Genomic DNA, 27929 nt, shown 5'->3' with positions numbered 1-27929 from the left:
GACGGGTATCTCTTATTTTTCTAGGATGCTCTTGCATCTTTAGAAACACCTGGAGATTCAAGTCAGCGGATGAGGAAACTGAGTACCCCTTTATCAGAAGTCATAGACAGGAACCTGAAACTGGCATTGGCAACTAGTGCTCGTCAGACAGCTGCTCTCACCGCCAGCCCTCAGTTGAAAGCTCCACATCAAGAAGAGGTATGCAGGGCTATTTGTAAAGTACTGTAACTAAAGTATAAAATGCTGAAATACACATACTTCACAGTCCACTGTGGATTTTTACTTAGCTTTTTAATTTTAATTTTGAAGGGAGGAGACTGTAGTGCAACTAGAATTTATTTTCTTCCTGTTTTTTTTCTTACTAAAAAGGAAGAAGAAAACAAACCTCTTACCGACGTTGTGGTCTGTATCAGTAAGAAACTCAGCAAGAAGCAAGGGGATTTGAACGGTATTGCAGCTTCTCTTGGAGCAGATTATAGGTATTACAAAGAATGCTTCATAGCACTTAGTCTCTTTCACCAACAGTTCTATCCATGAACCTTGGAGTCTCTTTCCTGTGCATAAATATCCAGGATAATAAACATGATCCCATATTATGCATGTTTCTGTTCCTGTAGATGGTGTTATGATGAAACCGTAACTCATTTCATCTACCAGGGGAGGCAGAATGACAACAACCGAGAGTATAAATCTGTTAAAGAGCGGGGAATACACATTGTATCTGAGCACTGGCTTTTGGCGGTATGTATGAAATTATTTATTTTCCCTTCCCCAGACAACAGAAGGGACATTTCTTTGAAGACAGTATAACACTCATAGTACAAGTGATGTTATTGCCTAGCACTGACTGAACACTTTGCAGAGTGGTTCCTACTACATGCCCCAAGTTGTTTTATCATGCATGATTGATTAGTCTTTTTTACCCTCTGGATCAGCAGTTTACCTGCTTGTCATAGCTGTTTGACAGCTTTTCTGTGTTTTGTCTGCTTTTGTATTCAGTACATCCCAAAAATCTTTTTTCATGACACTAAGTCATTACATTTTGTGGTAATTTACGTTTTTTCTTCTTTTTCTGTGAGCTTTAGGCTTTGGCCCTGGCAGGCATCCAGTAATAGATTTTTTTTCATGGTGTCATTTGTCTAAATGAAACTTTCTTCACTTGATTTGCCTCATCTATTTTTCAAAGCATGTCTGAGAAAGCCTGTGTCTTTGAATTGGGTCATCTGTGGTTTTATTTTTTTCATATATATTTTATGATTATAATTAGTCCTTGTGTTTCTGTGATTATTTTTTATTTGTTTTGATATTATAGATTTTTTTCTGTTGTTGAATATTTATGTACATTGCCTTATGCCATATTTATTTATTTTTAGTATTTATATACAACTCTTATATTCAGATTCTCAAGCATTTTTCCCTATCTGTCCTGATGGGCTCACACTCTACCTAATGTACCTGGGGCAATGGGGGATTAAGTGACTTGTATCACCAAAATTATATACAGGATGAGAAAGAACATAGATAATCATTTCCAAAAATACCCTTCTCAAATGTCATTTCAATTTTCTTAGTCCAAGTTATCCAGAGGTGTAAATCCACTATGAATAGCTCCTGAACTTAAATCCTTTTTAGTTATTATCAAAGGGGCTGAGCCTCAGATCCCCATGTGTTGTATGTGTTTTACAATCACATTAGAAAGGGAATTAACCTCACTGGCTCATGCTCCCCTCCTGCCCTGTTGTTAATCAAAAACACTTATAGTTCTTAAAACAGGGACTTTTAGATCCCGGGCAGGGTTTGTTGAAAATAGGCAGTGAAAGTCATAGAAAGAAAGATGGCGGCAGAAAAGGGCTACAGCCCATCAAGTCTGCCCACTCTACTGTCCCACCCCATTAAGTCAGAGTGCTGCTCGACCCACATAGAGATCCCTGTAGATGTCCCATTTATTCTTAAAGTCGAGTACGCTAGTGGCCTTGATCACCTGCACCGGTAGTTTGTTCCAGTGATCCACCACCCTTTCTGTAAAGAAATACTTCCTGGTGTCACCACCAAATCTCCCTCCTCTGAGTTTGAGCGGGTGCCCCCTTGTGACTGAAGGTCCCTTAGGAAAGAATATGTCGTTTTCCACCTCGACACGACCTGTGACGTACTTAAATGTCTCAATCATGTCGCCCCTCTCCCTGCGCTCCTCTAGAGAGTAGAGCTGCAACTTGCCCAGTCTTTCCTCGTATGAGAGACCCTTGAGTCCGGAGACCATCCTAGTGGCCATTCGCTGGACTGACTCAGCTCGAAGTACATCTTTACAGTAATGTGGCATCCAGAATTGCACACAGTACTCCAGATGAGGTCGTCGATCTTTCCTGCTGTCTCTGCTGGTCCCTTCGCCAACATTAAGCTAGCTGTCTGTTTCACCCTTAGGCTGCGTCAGGGCTGTGGACCAGTATAATGTTGCGGCTCTATGATTCACAAGCTCACCACGGCAGAAAGCCGTGGTGAGCTTGTGAATCGTAGAGCCGCAACATTATACCCAGAGAGCTGTGGCAGAGAGCCATGGTGAGCTTGTGAATCATAGAGCCGCAACATTATACTGGTCCACAGCCCTGACGGCGAAATGGACAGCTAGCTTAACGTTGGCGAAGGGACTAGTAAAGACATCAGGAAAGATTGAGTAACAACGACTTTCATTGCCTATTTTCAACAAACCCTGCCCGGGATCTAAAAGTCCCTGTTTTAAGAACTATAAGTGTTTTTGATTAACAACAGGGCAGGAGGGGAGCATGAGCCAGTGAGGTTAATTCCCTTTCTAGTGTGATTGTAAAACACATACAACACACGGGGATCTGAGAGGATTTAAGTTCAGGAGCTATTCATAGTGGATTTACACATCTGGATAACTTGGACTAAGAAAATTGAAATGATATTTGAGAAGGGTATTTTTTTTAATGAAAAGGATTAAGTGACTTGCGCAGGGTCACAAGGAGCAGCATGGGATTTGAACCCACAACCTCAGAGGTTAGTGAATCGGGTTGGAAGAAAATCAGGTTGCAAAAGGGTCACAAACTGATCGGTTTGCTTAGTGAATCTAGCCCTATGGATCTGCATTATCTCCACATGATATGGAAATATAGAACAGAAATATCAATTCCTTCAGCACCAAAGCCAAAAAGTAGACCCAGAGACAGGAACAATTTAACTCTCCTAGTTCACATCAAGCATTGGATTCTGAATACTTGGGCACAACGCTGAGGATTGAGCAGAGGCATTGAAGCATTTGCCCAGTTCCCAGTGTGATGCATAGTTTGACAGACAGAAAACATGTACATTTCAACCTTCAGTGGCTACACTTGGAAGTAGTCTCTATTTCTCATCCATAGCAATCATTATAGCTTTGTTTGCAATCCCAGCACCGTTAGAGATTATGAAAGTTAGTCCATCCGCTGAGGCCAATTATATCTTTAGTTCATCAGTATTTGGATGAGAATTAGAGGCAGTTACTTTACACATGAAAATTGCAAAGCAATATGCATTGACTAGCTGCTTACTACTCAAGCATCTAGCAGCCTATTACTGCTTCCCCATTGGCACCTACTGTCTTTGTACGAACATGGAGCTCTTGACACCATGCTTTTTGTTTGATGCAGAGTCGACTGTGTCAGAGCTGAATGGGCTCAGAGGAGAGTTTCACCAGTTTAATTCTCTCGAGCGTGGTCACCGCAGGTTTTGTTGTTTCCCCTGCATCCACTTCCGCATAGGACTCCCCAGATTGGACTGCAAGCTGGGCAGGGTGTGGCGGCGGGACAGCCACTGGAGGAGAGAGGGAAACCTCCAGCTTGACATCCCCGGTTGCTCTTCCAGCCGAGGAGAGCTCGAGCAAACCTCCAGGTAAACCAACAGGGTTAAAGGGAACAGCGGTGAAGGCCAGAATTGACCTCTGAGTAGGGGTAGAAATCCTTACTGCAGTGGGCTCGGGATGGACGCTACCCTTACGTTTGGAGTGCGGCATAGCTGAAGAAAATTGTAGAAAAACGAAATGCTTCTGAACTGCTGTTAACATCGCTAACTTCGTGCTGCCACCATCTTGACTCCTCCTCGCTGTGATTTAACAGCTTTAAACAACTTTGTGTCATTACTACTATTAATTATTTCTAGAGCGCTTCCAGACGTAAGCAGTGTTTTGCAGAGTCACAAAGGAGACAGGACCAGAAGCACTAAAGCCAGTAATCGATGCTAAACTGATGCAGAAAACGGCTCACCGAGTGGTTTTCTGCACGATCATTCATTCCCTGATCTGACCATGCAAATAAGCTCATTAATATTGAAATGCCATGTAAACTAGTAGAGCGATTGATGCTCTAACATGGTTTCCCGATGCACTAAAAAAAGTGATCACTTTTAGTGATCCCAAAAAAAATCAACTGGTCAGGATTAATCACTTACCTGTCTAACCTTTTTTTTTAATGGGTACAGATGCTGTTCAAGTTGCACATGCACAATATCTGCCCCATTAGGGGGGGGAAAAAGCACCTTCCTCTGCCGATGACAGCCCTCCCTGTCGAATTGGCTCCTGGAACTGAAAACTTCCTCCTGCCATGTGAAATCTCCCCTCCCTCCTCCCTGCCATGGCAATTCCCCACAACCCCCACATGAAAGAAAATTGGCAGGAGGGAAGCCCACTCCCTCCTATAAACGGAAGCCTCCCCCCAAACCATCCCCCTTCCCCCCAAAAAAAATGGCAGGAAGGATGCTCACTTCCTCCTGCCACCGGATACTCCCAGAACCGCCCCACCCCAGTAACTTTTCTGTTGGACGCAGGAGGGAAGCACAATTCCTCCACTTTCATGGCCCACCGATCCAAAATGGTGGGCCTTCTCTCAGTGCAATATGTGATGCACGGGGAAGGGCACAAGGCCCTGATTGTCTAAGATGCCTAAGGCCCCACTCTAAGGCTCTGATTGGCTCAGGTGCCTAAGCAATGTCGCTCACAAACATATTGAACAGAATCGGTTCCAGCACCGATCCCTGAGACACTCCACTACTCACCTTTCCCTCCTCCGAGCGAAGTCCATTAACCATCACCCTCTAGTGTCTATCCGTCAACCAGCTTCTAATCCAGTTCACCACTTTGGGCCCTAACTTCAGCCCATGGAGTTTAAGAGCCTCCTATGAAGAACCATGTCAAAGGCTTTGCTGAAATCTAAGTAAATTACATCTAGTGCACGTCCTTGATCCAATTCCCTAGTCACCAAGTCAAAGAATTCAATCAGATTTGTTTGTGTTGACGATTTCTGGAATTTACAGGTATGACAGTTGTCACCGATGAGATGAAAACTGAGATTGTGAATGAATCAAAATTACATGAATAAATTAAAATACAGTATCTGCACACTACATTGGAAACTCAGCCTTGAGGCCTTGTAATACAGAGATTAAGCTCACAGATTGGCATTCCCTGTCTAAATTGCTGATTCTACATTTCAGCTAATGCTAGGAAGTTCAGAAGATTGATGTTGTGACTCTTAAGAAACATAGATTTATGTACTATTCTTCACATACATCCATGTGAATAAGGTTCTCAGAGGAACAGGAAATTTGGGTATTTTACTGAGAATCTGTTTCTTATAGATTAGAAAATACAATACTACTTTGAAGGTCATACAGAAGTTAAGATGTGTCTGCAGGAAGTAGGGCTTTTTACTGACATAATTGATTTATGGAAAGGTCAGAGATCAAAAGTGATTTAGGAAGAAAAATGAAACACTGCCACCTGCTGGGTTAAAAAAACTTAACAGAATGGACTTTTAATGTTAACATTGACGTAAAGCATTTTTGAAAAGGAAGTCATGTGATCAACTGTGCCATTGTATTCTAAAGCATGATAATTATTACAAATGATGTCACATAGGGTATAAATCTGTTTGCCTTGTTTTCTCTCTTTGAAGAGCACTGAAATTCTGAGGGCTTGCTCTTTCCAGACTTTGGAAGCTCTGTCAATAAACATATTTGGTTTTTACATGGCTTTTCCTCGTCTGTTATTTGAATTCACACAACGGAGTCTCTAGCCCTATCATGTGGGAAAGAGAATCCATTCTGGCAATTCTTTTGGCCTCAGTGTTCAAGTCTCCAGCCTACTTGAACATTTGGTATGATTTACCTTTAGTAAACCCATGTTGCCTCGGATCTTGTAATCCATTCGATTCCAAGAATTTCACTGTCCTTTCCTTCAGGAACGTTATCCATTATTTTTCCAATAACTGAAGTGAGGCTTACCAGCCTGTAGTTTCCCGCTTCATCTCTGCAACTACTTTTGTGAAGAGGTACCACATCTGCTCTTCTCCAGTCCCGCGGAACCTCTCTCGACTCTAAAGATTTATTGAATAAATCTTTAAGAGGATCTGCCAGAACCTCTTGGAGTTCCCTCAATATCCTGGGATAGATGCCATCCGGTCACAAAGATTTATCCACCTTCAATTTTTCAAGTTGTTCATAAACACTTTCTTCCGTGAATGATGCAGTTATCCACTCCATTTCAGGTGTAACTTTGCTAACCAATCATGGTCCTTTTCCATGTTTTTCTTCTTTGAATACCGAACAGAAGTATTTGTTAATACATTTGCTTTGTTTTCATCACTTTCCAAATAGCAGTTCATACCTTCTTTCAGTCTCGTAATTCAGTTTTTTGTCTTTCCCATTTCACTAATATACCTGAAAAAAATGTTGTCTCCCTTTTTTATATTTATAGCCATTTGCTCTTTATTTATTTTATTTATTTATTTATTTATTTAGATTTTTATCCCGTTCTCCCAGTAGCTCAGAACGGTCTACAGATAAACATACACAATGGAGAGTAATTAGACAAATAAGATGTTCTATAGGTTAAATGTTTGGACATACAGGACTGCGAAGTAGTTAAATACAGGGAGTATACAGTAAATTAAGAGTAGAGTTTAAGTAAATGTAGTTTAGTTTAGTATCAGTCGTTTAGTTTGGTATGAGTAGTTTAGTTTAGTACAAGTTAATTGAGTTTCGGTACAATTTATCAGAGTACAGACTAAGAGAGGGCTGTACTGAAATTTAGGGAGAAGTTGGACAGGGGAGGGAAGAGAGAGGGGGGTTTAAGGGGGGTGTGGACTGAGGGTGACTTTTAGTTGAAGAGGAGGGTCTTTACCATTTTACGGAATGTCAATAATGAGTTCTGTTGTCTGAGTTGAGGGGGAAGTTGGTTCCAGAGATGTGGAATGAAGTGGCTGTAGGATCGTTTGCGGGCAGTTTATGAGAGGAGGGACCTTCCAGGGGGAATGCGTAGGCGTATTTCCGATTTTGAGCGGAGGGTGCGGGTGGGTGTGTAGATGGGAAGCTTGGATTGTATGTAGGAGGGGGTGGTGGTATAAATTCTTTTGTGGGCTATTGTTAGGGCCTTGAAAGCACAGCGCTGGCTAATTGGGAGCCAGTGTTCAGCGTGGAGTGCCGGGGAGACAGGATCATGGTAGTTGAGGTTGTGTAGGAGGCGGATGGCTGTATTTTGGACCCTTTGTAGGCGTTTGAAATTATTTTTGGTTAGGCCATTAAATAGGGAGTTACAGTAATCCATTCTGGAGAGGACATATGCGTAAAGGAGTTGGGCGAGGTCAGGTGTGGAGATGTAGGGTTTGATCCTTTTCAGTTGGCGGAGGTAGTAGAAGGAGGTGGAGATTACTTGGGATATGTGGGCAGATAGGGATAGGTGTCCGTCTAAGGTTACTCCTAGGCTGCGCACCTGATCTGTTGCCTTTAGTAGAGTGGAGTCCCATGCTAGTGTGGGACGTGTGTATTTGGTGCTTTTTTTCCTGATCCATAAGAGTTCGGTTTTAGAGGCGTTAAGTTGAAGTTTGTTGTTTGACATCCAGGCTTTCATGTCAGATAGGCATTGTTGTAGGTTAGCAATTTGGGACGATCGGTTCTCGCCTAGTGGGAGGAGCAGCTGGATGTCATCTGCATAAGAGTGGATTTTAATGCTATATTTCTGTGCTATATCAATGACAGGCCTGATGTAGAGGTTGAATAGGAGGGGGGATAGAAGGGCGCCTTGAGGAACACCATATTTGATAGGCTTGGGGTGAGATTTATGTGTCCCTAGTAGGACAGTTTGGGTCCTTTGATGGAGGAAGGAGGTGATCCATTGGAGGGCTGTGTCCTTGATTCCGAGGTCATAGAGTCTGGATGTGAGGAGGTGGTGGTCGACTGGGTCAAAGGCAGCGCTGAGGTCAAGTAGGACTAGTAGGGCATCACTGCCTTTGTCGAGTATTGCCCAGCTGTCATCAATGATATCAAGGAGTACTGACTCTGTGCTGTGGCCTTTTCGGAAGCTGGACTGGGCAGGGGATAGAGCAGCTTGCGCTTTTGCCAGACGTATCTCCCTCTTGACTTCTTTCAGTTTCATCCAATATTCCTTTCTGTATTCTTCTTCTTGAGTTTTTTTTATATTTCACGAACGCCAACTCTTTTCCCTTTATTTTTTCCACCACTTGTTTGGAGAACCATATTGGTTTCCTTTTTCTCTTATTTTTCTCTATTTCTTCACATAAAGGTCAGTAGCTCTTTTTATTGCACCTTTCAACTTGGACCACTGTCTTTCCATTTCACCAGTTCTTTCTTCAGGTACTCTCCCATTCTGCTAAAGTCCATACATTTTGAAATCCAGGAGTTTTGTGTGACCATCCTCCAGTTTGGCTGTTATATCGAACCAAACCGTATGATGATGGCTACTTCCCAGGTGGGCCCCCAGACATCAGAGACACTTTCACCATTTGTGAGCACCAGATCCAGTATCACTTTTTCTCTCATGGGTTCCATCACTATTTGTCTGAGTAGAACCCCTGGAAAGACATCCACGATCTCCCTACTTCTTTCCAATTCTGCAGACAGAACTTTTCAGTTTGCATCTGGCAGATTGAAATCACCCTGCAACAGCTCCTCCCCTTTCTTTCCCAACTTTTGTATATTGTGACCAGTCAGACCCGGGCTCTGCCAAGGTCCCAGTTAAGCCAGGGAAGAAAGTAAAAGTAAAATCCCGGAAGGAAAATTCCAGGATCTCCCAGGATGATAGTGTGGGAAATAATGTAAGTCACCACCAGGAGGAGCCAGATATATCTGAGGATGAAGAGAGCGAATTTTGTCCAAGCCACCACCGGGGGAGCTCAAGAGGCCCCTGGAATTCAGCTGACGCACTCAGAACAGGGCACGCCCCTAGGGTAGATAAGCCAGCAGTGGCATTCAAACCGGGAAGCCGGTTAGGGAGGAAGTTTAGGCCTTGCCTCCCTAGGGATCCTGCCGAGCCAAACAGGGGCAACAGGCCACAACCCATGGAGCTGACTGAGGCTGAACAGACTGAAGATGGGCCCCACATGAATGAAGAGCCTATGGACTTCCAAGAGGCTTGGGCTGGCTGTGAATGCAATTTTCCTGAACCAATGCAGGTGGACTTGGCTTTAAGCCACAAACAGTGAGTGAGGTTCTTTTGGAACTGTTTGTGTGCTGTTTTTTTTTTTCTTTCTCTTGAATGTTGGTTTTGTGAGAAGGCTTGGAGAGAGTGGAGAGAGGTTTTGCTTCCACCTTGGGAGGGAATTTGAAAGCCTATCTGAAGGCCTTTGTTTTGGCAAAACCTATTGCTCTCTCCTGTTCCTGGCAGACATCTTCTGTTGCCAGAGGCTTTTCTTGATTTTCTTTTCTGACTGAGAATTGAGGAAACTTGTATGCTGAACTTTATTTTTGGTTTTGATAAAATACCTGCTTTGAAGCAGGCAATGCTAGCTCTCTATAGAGCTGGGGTCTCAGGAGCTAATTGAGACTTAATAAGCAGAAGAAGAAAGTTTGAACCTGATTGTGCATTGCTTTATTTTCTTGCTCATTTTGGCAGGTTTTTTTTTTTTTTCTTTCTTCTTGAATGTGGTGAGGAACCCTGACTAATGTTATAAAGTTTGAAGAATTACTTACCTGCTTTAAAGAATTGAGTAAAATGAACTATTCCTTTAAACTACCCTACTGTTGGGACTTTATTCTTGAGTGGAGTTGATTTTGATTGCTGCTGAAAGTCCGGTCCTCCATGCCGGGTCACACGCTAAGGTACTGTCTGTTGTAACCACCAAGATTTCTACCGAGCCCTGCCCTGGGCTATAGTGGTGGTCACAATATCCGTAATCATATCTTTAACAATTTAGTTTGAGTTGGAGCGATTGAGTTGGAGGTCTGTAGACAACACCCGAGTGGATTGAATTTCCATCTCTTTTCAAAACAATCCATTTTGCTTCTTCCTTTCCCCAGGCCCCCTGCATTTCAATCGCTTGGATATCTGTCTTTACATGGAGAGCTACTCCTCCACCTTTTCGACCATCTCTGTCCTTCCTAAAAAGATTACAGCCCAGTATGTTGGTGTCCCATCCATGGGAATCACTGAACCATGTCTCTGTGATAGCAACAATATCCAAGTCTGCCTCTAACATCAAGGCTTGCAGATGCTGATTTTTGTTGCATAGACTGTGGGCATTTGTGGTCATTGCTTTCCAGGTACTATTCCACAACAATCTCATTTTTTGTAGAATTTTTAATTTCAGCTCATTTCCTATTGCATCGCTAGGAAGTGAATTGCTAATATTGTTTTCATTGCTATCTTTATTATCATCAAATTTTGTATTTTGCATTTACTGAGGGTGGCCACTGGAAATAACCTCCATACAAACACCACCCCTACCTTCTAGTTTAAATGCCTAGAAACATATTACCTGAATTTCTCAGGTAGGAATCTTTTTCCTGCCATGATAAGGTGCAGCCCATCATTACATTACAGTCTTTTGTTTTTTCATATATTGCCCCATCCTCCTATGTACCTAAAACCTTCTTGATGACACCAGGCTTTGAGCCATCTATTGAAGTTCTCAGTATTTTGTACTCTTTCCTCTTCCTTTCTATAAGTAGGCAGTACTTCTGAAAAAGCTACAGTCTTTACAAAAGGTTTTATCCCCTCCCCAAGCTCCCTAAAAGCTTTCTATACTGCAAGTCAGTTATTGTTGGCTAGATCATTTGTTCTGAGGTAGATAATATCAGGGTTCAAATTCTTTGTTTCTTCCTTAATTACAGTCAGTATTTGTCTCTCATTCCTAGTAGCCGAGGATCCTGGAAGGCATTTCACTTTACATTATTGAAATTTGATTCAAATTATAGGTGGGATGTATCCTCTCGTATCTTAGGAGGTAGACTGTTACTTAGGAATAAACAACCAAATCAATAAGATAATGAGGAATACTTTTCTCACATTAAAAAAAAAGTGAGGGCTGTTAAAATTTCAGAATTTTTGGTTCGTTGTGCAATCACTAGTACTTTCTCATATAGATTATGTAAACATTGTTTACATTAATTGTACCAAGGCCCAGAGGTCTTGTGCAGAATGCTGCCTCCAAGCTAAAATTATCCTAAGTTTTGAAAATGTTTGAAAACATTCCTATGTAGGAAATTTGTGTTGTGGACAGTTTAAGATTTTGTTTTTAACTTTATAGAATTCCTAAATACTGTTCAGCTATCTTTTTCTATTAGCTGTCATGAACTTAATTTGGTAAAGACGCACCACAACGATTGAAAGACTGGGGATTCAAGATGGCGGATGTCACTTTGCTGAGCACAGAAGCTTAGCGTTTTTCTTCTAAATTTTTCAACAATCAGAAGCTACTATATATTTTAAAGATATGCCTCATACCAAGAGGAAGGGGAATGTGAGAGCAGGACAACTACCGCTACTCACATCGTCTCCAGCCCAGTCGACAATTCAGCATTTTCTGCAGCCACTGAGCCCAGCTGACACCCGGACAATCCCGCGGTGGCAGACTTCTGCGTTGGACTCGAGTGAGGGAGCACTCGAGTCCCTGGAATTGATGACATTGTGGTCGCCGCCTTCTCTCTGCGCCTCCATGTCCAGCAGGACCGCAGGGTGAGGAGTCTGGCCCCGAGGGAAAGGAGCAAGAGACCCCGGAGCAGCTATTGGGAGGAGCTAAAGCCCCAGCTGGAACTCTGGGTCGGAAGAATGCCGAAGGAGTAGGAGGAACATCAACTATCCCAGTAGTGACACTAGAAACACTTTTTGAAGCTATTAAGAAAATAGATGTGAAGGTGGAGAAGAAAGCCTCAGATATGGAGGTACTGGTTAAGAAAATAGATACTTTTACAGATAGTTTGGCTAAAGTTAAGCTTGAATGTATGGATAAAATACAAACTGAGACAGCTTCCTTGAAGAGTTCAATTACTACTATCATTAAAGAACAAAACTTTACAGCTCGTAAAATAGAAATGATAGAGAATTTTAATAGAAGATTGAACCTGAGGGTCCTAAATTGTCCAAGGATTCTGGTAATATCACCAATAGAGATTTTCAAAAAATTTCTTATAGAATCCTTGAATTTTCCGCAAGACCAAATTCTGCCCATAAATAAAGCATATTTTTTACCTGCTTCAAAGAGAACTTCTGACATATCCAGGGGTAAGAATTTGGTTCCTGATAAAGACTTGCAAAATCTTTTCCCATATCTAAATGTTTATTGAAAATTTTCCAGATATTGTACAATAAAAGCAAAACCACAAGGAACAAGTAATATCAGATACAAGTACAATATAGAAAGTACAGTAATAGAAACAATAAAACCAAAACCAATCAGCCTCATCTGGTCTTTTCCATCCCCTCCCATCCTTCAGCCCAAGTTCCCCATCCCAAAGCACCCCACAATCCCCCCCCCTCCCCGTTCACTTAGCAGACAACAAAGCAACCTATACTAGGAGATCCTCTAAAGTGTGTCCAGCAGATCTTCCAACTTACTCCAAGTGTGGAAGTAAATGATATAGGTGTGGCGCCTCTTGGCCACAGCTATCTCCATCCTCCCCAAAGATAACAAGCGGTTAACCCAGGTAGTATGAGAGGGGGCCTATTTTTCCAGTGGTTGGCAATGAGGCATTTAGCAGCCGCCAAACCCCAACGAATAAACTTAGTTTGCCAGGTATGCTCCCTATTATTATATAAGCCCAGTAGGCAACTCTGAGGAGAAAGCACAACACATTCACCCAGACACTCAGATAAAGTACCAATCACCGCTTTCCAGAAGGATTGAAGGTCCCCACATTCCCACCAGATATGTAGAAAAAGACCCCACATGTGAGCCACATCTCCAACATTGGTCAGACACTCCAGGGAACAGTCTATGCAGGCGTTCCGGGGTATAGTACCACCGTGTGAGAACCTTATAGGCGTTTTCCTGAACCAAAGCACAGGAAGAAGCTTTATATACTTCCCTACATATTGCCTCCCAATCTTTAGCAGTCAACCGGGATTCTAAGTCCCTCTCCCATTGCTTTTGAAAAGAATAAGTAGCAGGTGAATATCTCCTCCTATATTGATATAGCACCGATAATGATTTAGGAACCTTCTGCAGTAACAACCATAGATTTTCCAGAGGTTCCCTATCAAGCTGCAATCCAGAATCCCAACCCTGAGCTTGCATAAAATGTCTAATTTGAAAATAGGCAAAATAATCACCATCAGGTAAGTCATATGTCTGTTGGAGTGTAGGAAATGGAATGAGCCCAGTCGTCCCAACTAGATCTCAAAATACTCGAATCCCCTTTTGAAACCATCGGTGAAAAACCCAATTATCTCGGCCTGCAGGAAATAGAGGTTCAGTCTGTATACCAGCCAGGGAGGATACCAAAGCCCCACCACCCAGCTTAGTACGCACTTGGTTCCATATCCGTGCCAAATGTTGCACAAAAGGGTTAGATATGCTCTGTATCCATGAACGCTGCGAGCCAGAAGTCCACAGCCTGTGTGGCTCACATGTGGGGTCTAGACCACTATATCGCTGTTCTAGCTGTACCCCACTTTTGTGGTCCCCCAATTCCCAATCAAGCACCAACTTCAGCTGTGCCGCTTGATAATACCACACCAGATTAGGCAACCCCCTGCCCCCCCACTTCCTGAGGAGCCCACAAAAGGGATTGGGAGAGTCGTGGGGATTTACGATGCCAAATAAAAGTACGGATTTCCCTGCTCAGTCTCCGCAGTTCCCCTAAAGGAACCGGTATAGGCAAAGTTTGAAACAGGAACAGCAACCTAGGAAATACATTCATTTTAATGATCGCTATCCTTCCCCACCAGGACAGCCACAGTCCATGCCAGCGCTGTAAGTCAGCCCTTATACGGCGGTAAATAGTTTTTCTCATATATCCTCCCAAGATCCAAGGGAATAAAAATGCCCAGATATTTGATCCCATGTCCAGCCCATCTAAAAGGAAAATTGTCCCGTAATCCATCTACCTCCCTCTGTGTCAAGGTCAGGTTCAAAATTTCTGATTTTACTAAGTTTATTTTAAACCCAGAAACCTTCCCATAAGTGTCAAATAGCTGTAATAGGTGGGGTATAGAAGTCTCAGGTTGTCCCACATATAAAAGAATATCATCCGCAAACATCGCTATTCGGTGATCCACCCCTCCACTGACAAACCCAACCAGCGATAAATGATGTCTAATGGCCAAAGCAAGAGGTTCAAGAAACACCGCAAACAATAATGGAGAAAGTGGACATCCCTGCCGAGTTCCCCGAAAGATGGGAAAAAAATCAGTATAAGATTGATTGATCCGTAAGCAAGCCCGCGGTGCAACATATAGAGCCCGAACCCAAGCTCCAAACGCGCCCCCTAATCCCATCCGATCCATCACGTCCCATAAAAACCCCCAGATAACCCGATCGAATGCCTTCTCGGCATCAACCGATATCAAAACCACCTTGTCCCGCCTAGTGCCCGCTTCCCAAAGTAAATTAAGGGTTCTCCTAATATTATCGCTCACCTGCCGCCGCTGTATAAACCCGCTTGGTCTTGATGGATCAAAGACGGCAATATCTTCCCCAAGCGTTGAGCCAGAACCTTAGCCAAGATTTTTGCATCTAAATTTAGCAATGATATGGGTCAATAAGACCCACATAATAAAGGGTCACGACCCGGTTTGACCAATATAACCACCCCAGCCTCGCCCATCGTAGGCGGCAACTGACCGCCAGTAGAAATTCCATTAGCCACCCTGACCAGGAGAGGCCCCAATTGCATCGAGAACTGTTTATAATAGCGGCTAGTATACCCGTCTAACCCTGGGGATTTACCGTTCTTCAACCCCCCATTCACCCCTAGGATCTCAGAGATTGTATTGGTTCCCTTAAATACTCCTGATCCGACTCGAACAGCTCAGGTATCTGCAGCGAGTCCAGAAATCCAGTCTGCGCTCCATCATCTAAGGACCCCGGGGGACCATAAAGCCCAGAATAGAAGTCCTTGAACTCACGCTGGATAGCAGAGTCCGTGACATGTAATTCCCCCCCTATATCTCCCTTAATACGAGTGATAGTAGCCCAAGTTTGTTTAATACGAATATATCTAGCAAATTGTGCACTAGCTTTATTGCTATGTTCATAGATGTTAAGTCGAAATCTCTCACGCATACGCTCTGTTTCCTCTACCTGAAGCTGGTATAATTCATCCCGGACTCTTTGCAATTGAGCCAAAGTCTGGGAGTCCTTCATGTTCTGGTGGTTCAATTCCAACTGAGTTAGGCGGGTTCTCGATTGTAGAAAGGCTCGGGCTCTCTGTTTTTTAAATCTAGCCCCCCACTTAATAAGTTCTCCCCGGACTACCGCTTTAAGAGCATCCCACAAAATAGCATCAGATACCTCCCCATTGTCATTCATTGCCAAATAATCTCTCATAGTATTTTCCACCGCAGAAACCACCTGGGGGGGACTTGCAAAATCTTACCGCAATGTTAGAGGCGTCATCCACAGATGTTAAAGAAAGAGCAATGTTAATTGTTAATTTTATCTTCGAACAAGACCTTAATTCTGTGATGAGGTTGTTCTTTAAAAAACCTGAAATACCTTTTTGTGGTCAACGACTTTGGTTATATCATGATGTAACTAGAATAACTCAAGATAGGCGGAAAATGTTTTGGGCAATGAGAAAGGAGACAAGGAAGCTAGGTGCTACCTTTCTTTTAGCATATCCATGCAAATGTGTTAAGTATATGGGTCTAAAATATGTGTTCTTCACACCTGACCATCTACGATCCTTTCTAGATCTCAAAGATTTTTCTAGTGGAGGGAGTGTAGCTCAAGAATAATGCCGGGTTGTAGCGTTTAAGCCTTTTCTTTTCAGCAATTTCCTCCCTGTAATTTCTTTATCCCCCCTCTTCTTTTAATTAAGGTCTAAGGAAGAGCTAAGTTTCATAATAATTTTTACTTTAAATGTTAAAATGACAAATGTTCTTTTTCTTTTTGGAAAATAACTCTGTATTTCTGTACCAAGTAGTTTATACTTGTAATGTATGTTAAATTGAATAAAAATAAAAATATTAAAAAAATTTTTGGTAAAGACGGCCTATAGTTTGCTTTTAATGTAATGTAACAACTCTTATAGCCATTTCTACCAAATACCTTAAGCAACTTTAGCAGTTATCTCTCTTTTCCATAAGAATAATCATACTAGGTCAAACCAATGGTCCATCCATCCATCCCAGTATCCTGCTTCCAACAGTAGCCAATCCAGGTCACAAGTACGATGCAGAATGGTACAAACCTGCTTTTGTCAGTGGAAATTGGGCCCACATAGGCAGTGAATTGGGCTTTTTAAAGGTCTCTTCCTTTCTCTAGGTATCCAAGGCCTTACCTTTTGGCCTCATTATCTAACATGCCCATGTTTACACTTCTTAGTCTTTGAATCCCCCTGCCGCAGCCAGAGACCTTCATCTTCCCTTATAAGCTGGTAAGTGAGGGAGAGAAACAATTCTTTTCCTGTGGGTAGAAACATAGAGTATGACGGCAGAAAAGGGCCGTCAGTCCAACACGTCTGCCCACTCAAAAGAACACTCCCCTTAAAAGAACACTCCCTCTAAGCAATGCCCTTAAGTGAGCCCACATGTTTATCCCATCATTTCTTGAAGTCGAACACGTTGCTGGCCTCAACTACCTGATGTGGAAGTATTTCCTGATGTCACCATGAAATCTCCCACCTTTGAGCTTGAGCGGATGCCCTCTTGTTGCCGTAGGACCCGTAAGAAAAAGAATATCTTTCTCCACCTCAGTACAGCATGTAAGATATTTGTACGTCTCTATCATGTCCCCTCTCTCTGCGTTCTTCGAGAGAATATAACTGCAGCTTACTTAGACGTTCTTCATATGGGAGATCCTTGATTCCTGAGACCATCTTAGTGGCCATTCGCTGAACCGATTCCATTCTTTTCACATCTTTTTGATAATGTGGCCTCCAAAACTGAACACAGTACTCCATATGAGGTCTCACCATGGACCTGTACAACGGCATTATGACTTCAGGCTTTCGGCTGACAAAACTTCTTCGGATGCAACCCAGCATTTGTCTAGCCTTGGCCAAAGCTTTTTCCACTTGAGTGGCAGTCTTCATATCTTCGCTAATGATTACACCCAGGTCCCGTTCCGCGACAGTTCTTGTTAAAGTTTCACCATTCAGGGTGTATGTTCTGTTGGGGTTACTGCTACTAAGGTGCATAACCTTACACTTTTTGGCATTGAAACTCAGTTGCCAAGTGTTAGACCATTGTTCCAGTAAAAGTAGGTCCTGCCTCATAGTGTCGGGCACGGTTTCACTGTCAACCATGTTGCATAGCTTAGTGTCATCGGAAAATAGTGTAATTTTACCTCGAAGTCCCTGAGGCAGGTCTTGTACAAAGATATTAAACAGAATCGGACCCAAGACCGAGCCCTGCGGCACTCCATTGGTCACTTCCAACGTTTCTGAGGGGGTACCATTTACCACCACCCTCTGAAGTCTACCACTGAGCCAGTCCTTAACCCATGCCGTTAATGTTTCTCCTAGTCCCATCATTTTCATCTTATTCAATAACCTACGGTGTGGGATACTATCAAAAGCCTTACTGAAGTCCAAATACACGATGTCCAGGGACTCTCACTTGTCCAGTTGTTTCGTTACCCAGTCAAAGAAGCTTATCAGATTGGATTGACAAGACCTTCCCTTTGTGAATCCATGCTGGTGGGGATCCCTCAGCCTCTCGTCATCCAGAATCGTATCCAATCTGTTTTTAATCAACGTTTCCATAACTTTACACACTATTGATGTGAGACTCACCGGCCTGTAGTTGAATTGTAAAATGTTGGATGTGCATGTTACCTAGCCAGGCTCTGTTCACATGTACATTTTTGATTGGTCAGCCTGGTCAGATGTTGCCCCACCTAGGCTGGACAAAACAGGAGTATAACTGCATTATACACTGGTGTTTTTGAAGGGGATCTTCTTTGGAGCTTTTTCTTTCTTTTCTTTGGCTTTTTGTTTTGTTGGTCCATCTCTGTTCACTATGGATATAAAGCCACAAGTCTTTGCAGGCCAGACCTTTCATTGCTCCCTTCCCATGCACGAGAGGTTAAAGACTGCCACAAATGCCATCTATTTATAACTAGAAGCTGTGTGAGCTGATTATTCTGCTAGCATCATATTAAAGGTATTTCCAGTGCAATAGGTGAGGCATTCTAGACATGTGGGTTATCTCCCAATGGCTGTGTGCCATATGAAGATGGAATCCACTCCAGATGTTTTCTGTGACTCTCCTGTACTTCACTGAGTGCTCTAGCACCACCTGCAGTTTTTTCCTTCTGCACATGTGCCTAAAGGAGTGTTTCTGTTCTGCTTTCCCTTTTTTTCAATGTTTTTGTCCCTTTTTCGGGATTTCTTTGTGCTCGGAGCAATTCTTCAGCTCTGCTTGCATAGAGAACTTACAGACTTTGGTCTGCAGTTGACAGGCCGATCCCTAGTGGTACCTGTTGGCCAGCCTGCATTTGTTTCTTAGGAGATCGGGACCATACCTGCTTTTTTCTCTCCTCCTGCCGAATGAGGGTTTGAATGCAGGCTGTTTGACATACCTAGGAGACTCAGCAATGTCTTGCAGGGTGCCGGCTGTGTTTTACACCTCCGCCCTTCCTTGAATGCGTCCGTCGGTCCGCGGGGGGTGGAGGTGCGGTCAGACGCCATGTCTGATTGACAGCCCTAAGATCAGCATCAAAGAGGCATTCCCAGCATGAGGCAGTGATTCTCTGATTCCAGCTACTGTATGAGAGCTGAGGCAAGCTGCAGCACATTTTCAGCACGGAGCACAGTGAGTAAAGGCTGTCACAGCCTGTGAGGTGGAGGGGGGGGGGAGGGAGGAGGTTTGAATTTCAAAGTTTTGAAGGTTTCTACTTGTTTTCCTGTGTTCCCCCCACAAAAAAATCCTAAAATCGCTGTTATTAGACTTTGCTGGATATGAAAAATATCACGAATATGGCATGAATTTCTTAGCGGTGGCCATCTTGGATTTTTAGCTATCTTTTTTTTTTCAAAAGCTTCCTGCTCTTCTGCATTTGGGTCTCCTACTGTGGATACTTGCCAGGATTGTGCAAATTTAGCACCTCAGGAGCATCATTACACCACATGCCGCGTGGCACGGCCGGGGGAAGTGGTAGTTCAAAGCTTAGCCACTCCTCTGACTAAGCAGGTGTTAAAATGCTCAGCAAGCCCTTTGGGGTGGCCTTCCTTATTTTCAGGGCTCAGCACTTATTTTTAGGGCTCAGCATAGCTGAAAGTTCCATGTGCAAGGCTATGAATGGTGCAAAACTTACAGCATCCACTGTTGCCAGACGTTCCATGACATCTCATGCGTACAAATGAAACGCAATTTGTGATCTTTGAAAGTCTTGTAACACAGAAAACAGTCATTTTTTGATCTCTTGATTGAAGGAGGATCAACAAAAGTGAAAATATTCCTGAAGAAACATCCCATAGAGTGGACTGAAGATTCAGTTTTCAAGGAACTTTGGATTCAGGAATCCAAACTGACTGTTAATGATGCAGCAGAACGCGGGATAAGCCTCGTTAAAAATACAACGATATCTTGACAAAATATGAAGCACAGCAGCAATTTGTTCTTTGGCTAGTGGCTAACCACAAAAGAATTTTCCTTCTGCGTCAAAGGCGGACCATTGATTATTTGTCGAGTGCACAAGAATTACAATATACTGTTAAACTTAGCAGTAGTTTTAACAAACAGTGACTCCTAAACTTTGTATAAGTAAAATTTTATGTGTTTTTCATTTTTATATAAAAGAATAAAATTAGCCTTGTGGACAAACAAAATGTGTTAGTTAATTTTTTTGGACCACCCTAATGTGCAGAGCTATGTGAAATTGTGTATGATGAATCAACGTGCATTGATTATTTACAATGTACATTATTTTTAATAGAGTTTATCCTGATAAGCTTAGAACTTGCGACTCTGTAGCACAGCTTATAACATTAGGTCCTGTGCAATCTATTTTGCCAATTTATATCAAACCTCTTGATTTTTCAGTGCGCAGAAGAAAAGAGGCGACTCCCTGAATCCCTTTATCCTCCCACTTACAATCCCAAGATGAGCCTGGATATCAGTTCAGTACAAGATGCCAGACCCAACACTAGGCTTATATCAACTACAAAGGCAGCAAACCATTCACAGGTACAAGGATTTATAGCCAATAGCAGTATCTGTGGCACCATTTCAATCCAATTTTTGTACCTAAAAAAATGAATTGTAAAATGTCTAGTATCTCTATCTTTAAAGATGTTCCCACAAGCTTTATATATTTCAAATAGCTTCTTGATAGTTCACTGGAAGCAGACAATGAGAGCAATGATGTGGCTACAGACCAATTACAGGAGCCAGCCATAAATGGAGAAGAATCGAGTGCAGCAAGAAACATCAAGGGAGGTAAATCCAGTAGTACCTGTATCATCTGAAAGAATAGCCTTACTGGGTCAGACCAATGGTCCATCAAGCCCAGTAGCCTGTCCTCATGGTGGCCAATCCAGCTCACTAGTACCTGACCAAAACCCAAAGAATAGCAACATTCCATGCTACCGATCCAGGGCAAGCAGTGGATTCCTCTGTCTGTCTCAATAACAGACTATGGACTTTTCCCCCAGGAAATTACATAGTAACATAGTAGATGACGGCAGATAAAGACCCAAATGGTCCATCCAGTCTGCCCAACCTGATTCAATTTATATATTTTTTTTTAAATTTTTCTTCTTAGCTATTTCTGGGCAAGAATCCAAAGCTTTACCCAGTACTGTGCTTGGATTCCAACTGCCAAAATCTCTGTTAAGACTTACTCCAGCCCATTTACACCCTCCCAGCCATTGACGCCCTCCCCTGCCCATCCTCCACCAAACGGCCATACACAGACACAGACCGTGCAAGTCTGCCCAGTAACTGGCCTAGTTCAATATTTAATATTATTTTCTGATTCTAAATCTTCTGTGTTCATCCCACGCTTCTTTGAACTCAGTCACAGTTTTACTCTCCACCACCTCTCTCGGGAGCGCATTCCAGGCATCCACTACCCTCTCCGTAAAGTAGAATTTCCTAACATTGCCCCTGAATCTACCACCCCTCAACCTCAAATTATGTCCTCTGGTTTTACCATTTTCCTTTCTCTGGAAAAGATTTTGTTCTATGTTAATACCCTTCAAGTATTTGAACGTCTGAATCATATCTCCCCTGTCTCTCCTTTCCTCTAGGGTATACATATTCAGGGCTTCCAGTCTCTCCTCATACGTCTTCTGGCGCAAGCCTCCTATCATTTTCGTCGCCCTCCTCTGGACCGCCTCAAGTCTTCTTACGTCTTTCGCCAGATACGGTCTCCAAAACTGAACACAATACTCCAAGTGGGGCCTCACCAATGACCTGTACAGGGGCATCAACACCTTCTTCCTTCTACTGACTACGCCTCTCTTTATACAGCCCAGCATCCTTCTGGCAGCAGCCACTGCCTTGTCACACTGTTTTTTCGCCTTTAGATCTTCGGACATTATCACCCCAAGGTCCTTCTCCCCGTCCGTGCATATCAGCTTCTCTCCTCCCAGCATATACGGTTCCTTCCTATTATTAATCCCCAAATGCATTACTCTTAAAACCAGCTACACTATCCACTTTTACCACGACCTCTGGCAATGCATTCTAGAGCTTAACTATTCTCTGAGTGAAAAAATATTTCCTCCTATTGGTTTTAAAAGTATTTCCTTGTAACTTCAAGTGTCCCCTAGTCTTTGTAATTTTTGACAGAGTGAAAAATTGTTCCATTTGTACCCGTTCTACTCCACTCAGGATTTTATAGACTTCTTTCAGCTGTCTTTTCTCCAGCTGAAAAGCCCTAACCTTTTTTAGTCTTTCCTCATACGAGAAGCGTTCCATCCCCTTTATCATCTTGGTCACTCTTATTTGAATCTTTTCTAGTGCCGCTATATCTGTCTTGAGATAAGGAGACCAGAATTGAACGCACACACAAGAATTTGTCCAAACTTTGCATAGTATAGAACGCTGTGGTTCGTTTGATCTTTGGACTGAAGAAGTTTGATCATGTGGCTCCCTTTTATCAGGAACTTCACTGGTTTCCCGTTGAGGCCCGTATTAAATTCAAGTTTGGCTGTTTTTGCTATAAAGCTTTATTTGGTTTGTCACCAAGTTACTTAGTAGACTCATTTTCATTTTCTATTGCCCAGTCAATACGCTCTCATGGCCTTTTTAATTTTCCATCAATAAAAGGGATGCCACTATAAAAAAAAATTCCTATCGGGCAGCTCTCTGAGATAAAGATATGAAGCCACGTTACTAAGTTCTGTATCATACCATCACTTCAGGAAGCAACTGAAGACGTATCTGTTCCCTAATTAATGATTATGATCATTTCTAATATTCTTTTTTTTAATTAATTTTGTAAACTGCATAGAACTTACTGGTTATGCAGTATAGAAATTGAGTAGTATGTAAGGTCGCACCATGGAACGATACAGAGGCACTGCTTGCCCTGGATCCGGTAGCATGGAATGCCTCTACTCTTTGGGTTTTGGCCAGGTACTAGTTACCTGGATTGGCCACCATGAGAACAGGCTGCTGGGCTTGATAGGCCTTTGGTCTGATCCAGTAAAGCTATTTTTATGTTCTTATTATGGCATTCTTAGTCTAGTTAACCATCCCTTTTTTAATAATTCCTAGCACACTATTTGCTTTTTTGGCCACCACCACACATCGGGCGGAAGGTTTCATCGTAATGTCTATAATGACACCTAGATCTTTTTCTTGTGCGCTAACCCCCAATGTGGACCCTAGCATCTGGTAACTGTGATTTGAGTTATTCTTCCCAATGTGCATCACTTTGAATTTGTCCACATTAAATTTCATCTGCCACTTGGATGCCCAATTTTCTAATTTCCTAAGGTCTGCCTGCAATTTTTCATAATCTGCATGCATTTTAACAACTTTGAACAGTTTAGTGTCATCTGCAAATTTAATCACCTCACTCGTTGTTCCAATTTCCAGCTCATTTATAAATAAGTTAAATAGCAACAGTCCCAGTACAGATCCTTGTGGCACTCCATTATTTACCCTCCTCCATTGAGAAAAATGACCATTTATCCCTATCTTCTGTTTTCTATCCGATAACCAATTCCTAATCCATAACTGAATTTGCCACCTATCCCATGACTCTTTAATTTTCTCAGGAGTCTCTCATGAGGAACATTGTCAAAAGCTTTCTTAAAATCTAGATACACTGCATCAACCGGCTCACCTTTATCCACATGTTTATTCATACCTTCAAAGAAGTCAAGCAAATTGGCGAGGCAAAACCTCCCTCAGCTGAACCCATGTTGACCGTCTCATTAAATCTTGTTTGTCTATGTGTTCCACAATTTTATTTTTTATAATTTGTTTCCACCATTTTGCCCGGCACTGAAGTCTATAACTTCTGGATCTTCCATGGAACCCTTTATAAAAATCAGTATAACATTTGCCACCCTCCAATCTTCAGGTACTACAGACAGTTTTAGCGACAGGTTACAGATCACTAACAGGTCAGCAATTTCATGTTTTGAGTTTTTTTAGTACCTTGGGATGCATACCATCTGGTCCAGGTGATTTATCAATTTTTTGTCGATTTGGCTTAGTACATCCAGATTCACCGAGATTTCTCAGTTCCTCCACATCATCTCCCTTGAAAACCATTTCCGGTTCAGGTAGATCTGTTAAAGACTGAAGCAAAGAATTCATTCAGTCTCTCTGCTATGGCCTTATCCTCCCTGAGCACCCTTTTTGCTCCTTGATCATCCAGCGTTCCCACGGATTCCCTCACAGTTAACTCCTGTACTATGCCTTACATTCCACTAAGGACCAAATCCAAAATAGCTCCCGCTCATGTTTGGTTTTAAGTGCAAAGGAGAAATTAGGTTATTACCTGCTAATTTTCTTTTTTAGTCTCTCCAGACCGGCACAGCTCACTGATGGGTAATAACTGATCATGAACAGCAGGTGGAGACTGAGACATAAACTTTTGGCTATAGTACAAGTGGGCTGTGCAATTCCAAGTACACTCAGTCTACCAAAAAGCCAAGCAGAATTAATAAACTAATGAATGTGAATTACAGTATAACAGCAACAATACTCCCCACAGGAGGAACAACAAACATAGACAAAATACTGTTTGTTTATTTATTTATTCAATTATTTAGCCCGTCCTCCCAAAGGAGCCCAGAATGGTTACAAAGTACATCCACAATATAATTGATACAAGACAGAGATAACATAATTTACAATATAGACATGAAGGCAAAACATTATAAAGTTTGAAATATCAATAAAGATTTATAAAAAAAAAAAAAACATATACACTAAGTAGCATCTGGTGAGAGTAGGTGGCGTAGGTGCGTTGACTCTGATGGCATTTCCGGGAGCATGTCCTTAAGGCGCTGGGTTTGTGAAGAGGAAGGTTTTCACAGCCTTCCTGAAGCTCCAAAGTCCGTCTAGTGTTCTAACAGATGGGGGATGGTGTGCCATAGCCTAGGTATGAAATGTGAGTAGGAGTGTTTGCAGGATGCTTCAGTTTTGAGGGAGCAGCCAGAAGGTATGGTCAGTTGTTTTTCTTCTTGGGACCTCAGTGGTCGCTTTGGGAAGTAGATTTGTAGTTTAGTTTTTATGTAGTGCGGAATCGTTTCATGCAAGGTTTTGAAAGCGAGGACCAGGGCCTTGAAGGTGCAGCACTTTTGAATGGGCAGCCAATGCATGGAAGCTAATGCAGGGGTAAGGTGGTCACGGATGCCTAGGTTATTCAGTTGGCAGATTGCAGCATTTTGCATCCTTTGGAGATAGGAGAGAGTTTTGGTAGGCAGGCTGACTAGTAGTGTGTTGCAATAGTCTAAGCAGGATAGTATGAAAGCGTACAGTAGTTGAGCGGATTCGGGTTCTGAGAAGTATGCACGTATGGATTTTAGCTGGCAGAGGTAGTATAAGGAGGATGATACTAGTTTGTATATGTGATCTGTCATTGATAAGTTTGAATTGAGAGTTACTCCTAGGCTGTGGACGTTATCCTTGGGTGTAAGGGTGTTTGTGCCCCAGGAAAGGGATGGACGGGAGTATATGCAAAGAACTTTGTGGATCCAGAGAAGTTCTGTCTTGGACTCATTTAACTGTAACTTGTTCCTGGTCATCCAGGTCTTAATTTCAGTTAGGCAGGACTGGAGATTATTGATTTGTGTGTCTCGGTGCTGGCCTAGAGGGAGGTAGAATTGTAAGTCGTCTGCGAAAGAGTGGATTCTGATTCGGTGTTTTTCCACTCTGTCCAGTACTGGTTTGACATAGAGGTTGAAGATGAGTGGTGATAGTAAGGCTCCCTGAGGCACTCTATAGTGGAGTGGTTTGGGTTGAGATAAGGATTTTCCTAGTAGAACTCTCTGCAATCTGTCGTTCAGGAAAGAAGAGAACCATTGAAGTGCATTGTCACAAATTCCGATGGTCTTTAGCCTGGACAGGAAAAGAGAGTGGTCGATGGTGTCGAAGGCGGCACTGAGGTCTAATAGTACCAGCAATGCATCATTCCCATCATCTTGGATTTTCCAGCAGTCATCTACGATGTCTAAAAGCACTGTTTCTGTGCTGTAGTGTTTCCTGAAGCCTGATTGGAAGTTTAATAGGGTGACGTTTGTCTCCATGAAGTTTTGCAGTTGCGTGAGTACCATCTTTTCCAATATTTTTAAGATGAATGGGAGGTTTGAGACTGGTCTGAAGCTGCTTGGGTTGTCTGGATCCTTGGTTGTTTTCTTCAGGAGTGGTTTTACTATAGTAGATTTCCAGCTCTGTAAAACTACACCTGTCGTAAGGGACTCGTTTATTAGGGGTAGGATGGATTCCAGGAATATCTCGTTTGTATCCAGGAGTGTAGTGGAGGGACATGGAACTTGAATAGGAGAAGGACCTTCAGAAATGTCCACACAGCTCGCCAGTTATGCCAGCTGAGCCATAGGCTGCTTATAATATCCCCATACCTATCAAAAACACAAGACCCTTTAGAAAAAAACTTCACTCTTCACGCGAATCCCGAAAGAACAACTAACAAGACAGAGAGGGCGGAGGCTGTGCCAGTCTGGAGAGACTAAAAGAAAATTAGCAGGTAATAACCTAATTTCTCCTTCTGAAGCGACTCTCCAGACCAGCACACCTCACTGATGGGACGTACTAAAGAAGTACCCATCATGGGTGGGACCCCCGAAGGGCCCACAAACACGTGCTCCCCGAACACCGCGTCCTGACGCGCCTGAACATCCACACGATAGTGCCACACAAAGGAATGGAGAGAAGACCAGACTGCTGCTTTACAGATATCCACTGGAGGCCCCAGGGAAGTCTCAGCCCAAGAAGCAGCCTGACCCCGAGTAGAATGAGCCTGAAGAAGTCTGGAACTGACTACTTTTGAAAAAGATACGCTGAAGTGATAGTCTCCTTGATCCAGCGTGCAATGGGGGCCTTGGAAGCACCATCCCCCTTACAAGAACCCGCTAAGAGGACAAAAAGATGATCAAATTTCCGGGAAGGGAAGATCGTGCCAAACGAAGTTATTGCACTTCTTCGAAGGAATTAACAAACGGATGGACAAAGGGGACCCCATAGACATCGTATACTTAGATTTCCAAACCCCATGAATGCCTACTGTGGAAACTGGAGAACCATGGGGTGGAAGGAGATGTACATAGATGGATCGGAAATTGGTTGGCGGGTAGGAGGCAAAGGGTGGGAGTGAAGGGCCACTACTCTGACTGGAGGAGGGTCACGAGTGGTGTTCTGCAGGGGTTGGTACTCGGACCGCTGTTGTTCAATGTATTTATAAATTATCTAGAAATGGATGAAGTCTGAAGTAATAAAATTCGCAGATGACACCAAACTATTTACTGGAGTTAGGACTAAAGAGGACTGTGAAGATTTACAAAGGGACCTGAACAAACTAGGAGAGTGGGCGAAAAGAAGGCAGATGAAGTTTAATGTAGAGAAATGTAAAGTCTTGCATATAGGAAACAGGAACCCAATGTACAGCTATACGATGGGAGGGCTGGTAATGGGTGAAAGTAGTCAAGAAAAGGACTTGGGGTACTAGTGAACAAGACAATGAAGCTGTCGGCACAGTGCGCAGCGGCCTCTAAGAAGGCAAACAGAATGCTAGGTATTATCAAGAAAGGTATTACAACCAGAATGAAAGAAGTTATCCTGCCGTTGTATCAGGCGATGGTGCACCCACATCTGGAGTACTGCGTCCAATATTGGTCTCCATACCTTAGGAAGGATATGAAGATACTCGAGAGGGTTCAGAGGAGAGCTTCGCGACTGATAAAAGGTATGGAAAACCTTTCATATGCTGAAAGATTATAGAAACTGGGGCTCTTTTCCCTGGGAAAGCGGACACTTAGAGGGGACATGATAGAGACCTATAAGATTATGAAGGGCATAGAGAAAGTGGAGAGGGACAGATTCTTCACACTTTCAAAAACTACAA

General features: G+C 42.8%; 1 protein-coding gene across 4 annotated transcripts in view; it reads left to right on the top strand.

The window, feature by feature from the left end:
- The window catches only part of TOPBP1 (DNA topoisomerase II binding protein 1), a 302005-nt gene that overhangs the window by 116981 nt on the left and 157095 nt on the right, over nt 1-27929 (top strand). For all 4 annotated transcript variants that reach the window (XM_033929986.1, XM_033929983.1, XM_033929985.1 and 1 more), the window contains 5 exons: nt 25-198; nt 370-479; nt 618-741; nt 20426-20569; nt 20707-20821. In XM_033929986.1, coding sequence (XP_033785877.1) covers nt 25-198; nt 370-479; nt 618-741; nt 20426-20569; nt 20707-20821 — 667 coding nt within the window. The remainder of the gene's footprint in view (nt 1-24; nt 199-369; nt 480-617; nt 742-20425; nt 20570-20706; nt 20822-27929) is intronic.

This window comes from Geotrypetes seraphini, chromosome 2, assembly GCF_902459505.1.
Source record: "Geotrypetes seraphini chromosome 2, aGeoSer1.1, whole genome shotgun sequence".
NCBI lineage: Eukaryota > Metazoa > Chordata > Amphibia > Gymnophiona > Dermophiidae > Geotrypetes > Geotrypetes seraphini.
Note: the sequence above shows the minus strand (reverse complement) of the source record. Positions and strands in the feature narration are given on the sequence as shown.